The sequence below is a fragment of the Microtus ochrogaster genome, chromosome 10, assembly GCF_000317375.1.
Source record: "Microtus ochrogaster isolate Prairie Vole_2 chromosome 10, MicOch1.0, whole genome shotgun sequence".
Taxonomy (NCBI): Eukaryota; Metazoa; Chordata; class Mammalia; order Rodentia; family Cricetidae; genus Microtus; species Microtus ochrogaster.
Genome location: NC_022016.1, coordinates 26,384,680 through 26,392,073, shown reverse-complemented (window position 1 = coordinate 26,392,073; position 7,394 = coordinate 26,384,680). Strand labels below are relative to the sequence as shown.

At 39.6% G+C, this 7,394-nt stretch overlaps 1 protein-coding gene across 1 annotated transcript; it reads right to left on the bottom strand.

Moving 5' to 3' along the window:
- Window positions 1-534: 534 nt before the first annotated feature.
- Window positions 535-1,104, bottom strand: LOC101996505 (interferon alpha-12-like). Its single transcript, XM_005352720.2, has one exon. It carries the CDS (start codon window positions 1,102-1,104, stop codon window positions 535-537), a length of 570 nt encoding a protein of 189 aa, XP_005352777.1.
- Window positions 1,105-7,394: the final 6,290 nt, after the last annotated feature.

Genomic DNA, 7,394 nt, shown 5'->3' with positions numbered 1-7,394 from the left:
GGTGATGGTTACTGCAATGATTTTAGGAGGAAATTGGCTCCCAACAAATTAGAGGGAGAGATGTAGGGTTTGTCTAAACACTATGCAAATGCACGCAGGTATCTTGTGCAATTTCTCAACACTTTGCCCATTTGTACAATTTTTATGGTGTAGAGAATCAATGTAAAAAGACTGGGAAAATCTGAAAAGATACATAATTGATGAATCAAAAGTGCTTTATACAGCAAAATTTAATAGAAAACAAAATAATTTGATTTCATATAATGCTTTCCTACATTTGTACAAAGAATATACAAAACTTCAATATTTAACTTAAATTACATAAATAGTAAATACACACATAATACACAGAAACACCCAAATAGATGCAAAAACAAACGCCTTTACATGTAGACAAAATTTTCTGTTTTGCTGAAATATCTCAGCAGGTTGGTTAAATTCACATTAAAATAAAGAGTAGTTTTTAAAGGAGAATTTATGCAGTGAGGTGCAGGGTCCTAGTCTAGGAGAGTCCTCTGCATTTTGGCTCAGGACTCACTCCTCCTCACTCAATCTTGCCAGTAACTTGGCTGAGGAAGACAGGGCTCTCCAGACTTCTGCTCTCACCACCTCCCAGGCACAGGGACTGTGTTTCTTCTCTCTCAGGTAGACAGTGATCCTGTGGAAGTATTTCCTCACAGCCACCAGCGAGTCTTCCTGGCTCAGGGGAGCTTCCTGCACCTCCACCTGCTGCATCAGACAGGTCTGCAGGTTCTTGAGCTGCTGGTGGAGGCCAGTGCAGAATGTGTCTAGGAGGGTTGTCTCCCAAGCAGCAGATGAGTCCTTTGAGCTGAAGAGGATGAGGACCTGCTGGGTCAGCTCCTGCAGGACAGGGATGGCTTGAGTCTTCTGGATCTGCTGGGCATCCACGTTCTCCAGAGGGAAAGCAAAGTCCTTTCTGTCCTTGAGGCAGGAGAGAGGGGAGAGTCTCCTTATTTGTGCCAGGAGCGTCAAGGCTCCCTTGTTCCTGAGGTTATGAGTCTGAGGCAGGTCACATCCCAGAGAGAAGGTTGACCAGTAGCTCATTAGTACTATGACCATCAGGAAAGCACAGGGTCTGGCCATTGTGGATGTTGCAGATGCTATTGGTCCTCTGGGCTGTTGGTCCTGACCCTTCCCCTCTAGGTTCTCTGAAGATCATCATTTGTGCCTGTGTCTTAAATAGGGAAGAGCACTACTTGCCATTTTCTGAAGCCCTCCCCTTACTTCCCAATTTTCTTTTCACTTTCTCTCACTCATTCTCTGCTCCGTGTGGGCATTTTCCCTCTACCATTTTGGTTTTCATTATTGCGTCAACTCTTCTTCCTCCTTTCCACAAAGACATTTTAGAAGTTCTGTTCTAAATGAAATTTCTATAACTTTTATCAAACCCATAACCTCTAATGTAAAAAATGTCCTCATCTAATGTAAAGAATGAAAAAAAAATCATGTCTAAGTGTACATAGAAGCCATTGAATGGCTCAGTCATCCACATTCTAGGAGCACATGCTTGAGGACCTGATTGCTTTGCTAGCACTGATGAAAAACCATGCACAGAAGCACATGCCTCTCATCCTGAAACTCAGGGGGAGACACAGACAGGTCCCTAGAGCGCCCAGACCATCCAATCTACCTGCAATGTCTCGTTCTAGCTTAAGTGAGAGGACCTGTCCCAGAAAACAAGGCAGGGAGTGAGTGAGTTAGGAACTGGACATTGATATCTGGCATCAATCTGCATGAACACACACATGCAGAGGCAAACACACAAACATATGTCTGTGACATGTGATGGCCATAGTAGACAGTGTGGACGTCCGTGATCTGTGCTCCCACTGACTGTAAAAGGAAAGGAAGCTACTTTTGCTATGGTATTGATGTCTGCAGACTCACAGTTGAGAAGGAAGGAGATAGAAGGCTTCTGTGATGACCCCTACCCTCATCCCCTACTCTCAAAATAACAGCTTAGACAGAAATCCAGCAGAGAGAACTCTTAAAGATTGTTATGAGAATGCTGAAATATAGATCTCCAAAACTGATGGCTTCTGGCAGATGTGCAGGTGGGAAAAGACTCAGTTTTATTTAAGGGGCTGCCTACCAGGAGTTTGACCATGCTCCACTGGGTTTATGAGCAACACACATTGGACTGCTTTTAAAATCTTTTTTTCTGGGGCTGGGGGAAATCCCAAGGATAGAAGAGCAGACCTGGGAGGACTCTGAAATGAGTGTGTTAAGAATGTGAAATTCCTAAACTATCAATAGAACTATTATGTAAAAATATGCAAAAATCGAACAGATATTGCACATTAAAAAGTACTGGAAATATATAAAATCATAAATAAGATTTAAGTCCTGGCCTCCCTGAAGACAGGTGTTTTTGTAGATGAACACCTTTGTAAACGAAAACGGCTCATTTGTTTCCTGGTTGCCAGGACCCGAATAATCACACAGAAACTATGTTAAATGCAACACTGTTTGGACAATAGCTTAGGTGTATTCCTAGCTAACTCGTACATTTTAAATTAACCCATTTCTATTATTTTATATTTTACCATGAAGCTCATGGTATGTTACCTCGTGCTTCTTGGGCAGCTGCATGGAGTCTCTCTGACTGGCCTACTCTCTTTGTATATCTCTGTTTGGATTTCCTGCCTGGCTTTACTCTGCTAAGCCATTGGCTAAAACAGCTGTATTCATCAACCAATAAAAGCAACACATATACAGAAGGACCTCTTACATCACACTGTTAACATTCACAAGCATCATATGTCTAAATGACACACTCTCTATTTCTAAACAAATGTGGTTAAGTAGGAGTCAAAGTCTTTTCCAAGTGACCAAAGATCCATGGAAGCCTTTGAGATGACAGAGCGGTCAGGGGCGGAGTCCAGCCTCTACGAAATTTGCAAGTTCCAGGGTAGGAGCGTGAGGATTTGAGTTATTAAGCAAAAGGAACAGAGATATTAGAGGAATCAAAGGCAGAAACACAGAACAGCATTGGAAGGACATTCAGTGGATACTGAACCGCCCACATTTATTTTTCACAGGCTTATATACTTCACTCCAAAAGGGGAGGGGAGGGAGGGAACAGACTTCATTACCATGAGAAAAGGAATACACCGACTATCCTGCAAGCAGCCAGTCCTTGGAACTTCCTGCCAATCTCCTTTGACGGAGCAGGAATAGCAAGGTGGAAAGGATCCACCCCAATACTCAAAACCCGAATTAACCACACCTTAGGTCAGGAGCGCTTGTTGTGGCCACACCTGTTGTCAACAACTTTGAAAGAGTCTGACCTTTAGTCAAGGTGGAACAGGCTCAAGCGTGGGCTCCCACAAGTCAGAAAGAATATTGCAAATGCTTTCACTTTCAAAACGGTTTTCCCTTGCTTTTCTTCCTCTTTTTGTAGGGAGCAATTCGTTTGTGTGTTCTCTCTGTGACCTGAAAACACAAAGCTTCAGCTACTAAGTTTGAAATAAAAATATTAATTTTCCCACTAAAACTCAGACATACCAATAATAAATGGAAAATATCATTTCCAATGAAAACCATCTGTGATAGAAAAAGTGCACATACATACATGTATGCATAGCAGAGCAAACAGATTCATTTTAGATCTGAGTATTGCTCTTTGGGGAACAACGTTTTAACTTTAGTCTTCACCCCACTGTTCTCGTTGCTTCCTTTAAACGGGAAACGATGCTCTCTCAGCTCTAAGAGCTTCCCTTACTGTGTAGACTGGATAGAGCCTTCATAGCCCGGAGACTCTTCAGGATAAAGAAGCAGACGATGTAATGAGCTTTGGTGACTCATTACAGTTGACAGAGCTTCGCTAATATTTCTCTCTTAGGAACAAATTCCTGAAGGTCTTAAGATTGGGCTTCATATTCCCTTAAACTAAGAACTAATGTTGGCTGGGCAGTGGTGGCGCACACCTTTAATCCCAGCACTCGGGAGGCAGAGGCAGGCGGATCTCTGTGAGTTTGAGGCCAGCCTGGTCTACAGAGCTAGCTAGTTCCATGACAAGCTCCAAAGCTACAGTGAAACCCTGTTTAGAAAAATAAAAAACAAAACATCAAAAAAGAACTAATGTTAACATCTCCTGTGTCTACTCTTTATGCACTATTGTCTACCATGTCCTTCAGTCTGTAACAATGACCCTTATCCTGAAATGTTGAGTGATTCTTGGGCTCTCTCTTCTCTCTCTCTTCTCTCTCTTCTCTCTCTCTCTCTCTCTCTCTCTCTCTCTCTCTCTCTCTCTGTCTCTGTCTCTCTCTGTCTCTCTCTCTCTCTCTGTGTGAAAAGAGAGAGAGTCCGATGTCAACGTAATGCTATTTTCCAAGTATGGAACTCACTCAGTAACTTAGGGTCTGCTCACACTCTCAGCTGCACAGGGAAGCAATGACCTCCGTCCTCCTCTTGTAACCTACTCCCTGAGAGTGTGCTCACCACATCCTGATGGCTTCAGCTCTCATAGTGGATATGCTTTCTGCTTGGTTTTCAGAATCATAAATTCTAGAGGATTACTCTTCTTATCTCTAGTGTGTTCAAGTGAAGGGCTTTTATTTTTTCTGACTCACATTGCCAGGATCAGAGTGTCAAGAATCTCCAGATAGTGACATCAAAAAATGTTTTATCCTTATAGTTAAACCATTTTCTAGTTTTTCTTAATTTCATTTATAGTAGATAAGTATTAGTTGTTCTGACAAACACTATTTTTATGATTCACACTTAATCATCAAATATTTGTCTGAAATAATTGGATGGATGTACAAGATACACTGATGCCCTGCTCAATAAATAAATAAATTAATAAAAAAAATAAAGCACAAATAATATATAGAAAAAAAAAGATACACTGATGGCTGAGCATTTCATCACAATTATGCAGGAACCAAGCCTAAGGCTGTTTATGTAGTATGATTATAGTAAGGATCACATCCTCATCTCCATTCAACTCAAAACTGCACGTCAGTCAGACAATTTTTCCAGAGAGTAAAAACTTTATATCCTTCAACTGAATATAAACTTTCGTTTAATTTTACTGTATTTTTGAGGTGTTCTTAATTCATTGGTGGGATTCTGCCCCTCTGTCTCTTCTTTACATTTACTCAATGATGTCAGAGAAGAAAATGACACAAGTAGTTGCATCCGTTCCAAATTTCATGACAGTGAACTATTTATTTAGTTATTTACTGATTTATCTACTTTTTGGTCTTTTCTACTTTCCTAGAAAGTAAAAGCCAGTCTTGTTTCTTAGCATGGAAATAAAAATGTGATGTCAATTGTCATAAAAGCAAAAGAGAGGAAGTGACTTTTGCTGCTCAGATGGGAAACAAATGCAGTAACATTAGTAACATTCAATATAGCCCTCGGGGAAGTCCTAAAGTCATGAAATAAGAATTGATAATACGAAAATGACTGCGTGTTCAAAAGTGACATAAGATTTAATGAAGTTTCAACAAATGTTTAACAACATTCCACTCAGAATCAGATATCCTCAAATACACATGGAAGCACAAAGTGCAGTGGTGGGGGTGTTCTAACACCTGATTGCATATACTACCATGTTACAGCAATCAAAAGAGCAGGACACAGTTACAAAAGGAGATATGAGGGTCAGTGCAATGGAATAGTAGGCCCAGAAATAAATACACACCTACGTCCACCTGAATCACCAACAGCACTCACCGGGGATAGGGGTCTCTTCTGTAACCCTGTTTGGGAGAATGAAACTAGATCTCTGTCTGCCACCTTGTACTACAATCAAATCAAAATGATGAAAGACCTGCATGTAAGTGCAGAAACATTGAAGTTGGTAAGACAGACACAGAGAAAGCTTTTCATTGTAGCTACAAGCAAGGACTTTATGAAAAGGACTCAAACAATCCAGGAAATAACAAGAAATGAGAAATAGGAAATTGACCAAAATTAGCATAAAATTTCAAACCTTCTGCATAATAAAGGAACAGTAGCCTAACTGAAAATACGGCCAACAGGGGAGAAGGAAAAGAATTTCTAGTGTTCATCTGGCCAGGCATCAGATATTAAAAAGGATAAAGAATGTTAAATTGCCAAGACAATATATAATTCCATTAATTCATAGCCAAGTGAATAAAGAGATAGTTCTCCAAAGAGCTAGTACAAAATGCCAATGCATATTAAGAAAATGTCCAGCATCATTAGCAGTCAGGGAAATGTCAAATCAAAAGTACATTCATGTTTCTCTTCATCCCAAGCAGAATGGTTGTCATCTAGTAAAACTAGTGTCGTGAAAACACAGGAGTATATTGGATTTTATTTGACATAGGGATGTTAATTAGTGTCACTATAAATTTTCCTCACGTAAGCTAATAATGGAACCACTATATGATCCAGATGTACCATGTATGTATGTATGTATGTATATATATATATATATGTCAGAGAGAATGAAGTGAACCTACAATAGAGCCATATGCATATTAATGTTTAGAATGTTAGCATTCACAACAGACAAAATATTTAATTAGTCTAGATGTACATCAAAAGGTGAAAGGTTTTTTAAAAGTTATATACACTGTGTATGTGAGTGTCAGTTTCTATATCAGCTATAAGAAAAAGTAAGGGGAGAATACAAGATGTACTTATAACATGTTATAGAAGATTAAGATGTAAAGCAGAACAAAATGTTTATGTGAATCTGAATAGGTATCAAGAACATAATTGTAACAGAAAAATATGAAAAGATATTTAGCATATGTTCTCTATCAATATGTGGATTATAAAAAGTACATTTGTATAAATATTTATATACATATAAATATATATTTTTATATGACTTAGATTCAGAGCAGGTTCCTTTTTGGAAAGAGGACCAGGGTGAAGGTTTGGGGGAAGAGGAGAGGGTTGCAGAGGAGTAAGTACTTAAAGTACATCATCACACACCTGGATGCAGATGCCACACTAAAACCCACCCTATTGCATAGGCATCACACACACTTTGATCACAGGACATGAAGAAAGCAATCTGATACCAACCCTGGAGCTTCCCCTTTGCTGACTACCTATCACATTGGGAAGGTGCTTTTTATACTGCAAGGGGAGAAATCCATGAAATACCTTATTTGGCTTTGCACCCTGTGAGATAAGATGGTGACGGGCCTGAAAAGCTATGCTCATTCGTGCAATGGCGGCATGAATGAATATGGATTATGAACAACAAATTAATGGGAACTCTGCCCTGCTAAAATAGGAAACTCATGCCCAAAAACCCATGGGTCAACCTGGCCAAAAACCCATGGCTAGGGAGCTCAGAAACCCTATTATTATTATTATTATTATTAATTATTATTTGGTCACAGTGTCAAAGAGCCTTTTAAAGACTTAACATTTATACC

Bases quoted from the DNA above. Each gene is read 5' to 3' on its own strand.
- LOC101996505 (XM_005352720.2), bottom strand. From the start codon at position 1,104: ATGGCCAGACCCTGTGCTTTCCTGATGGTCATAGTACTAATGAGCTAC.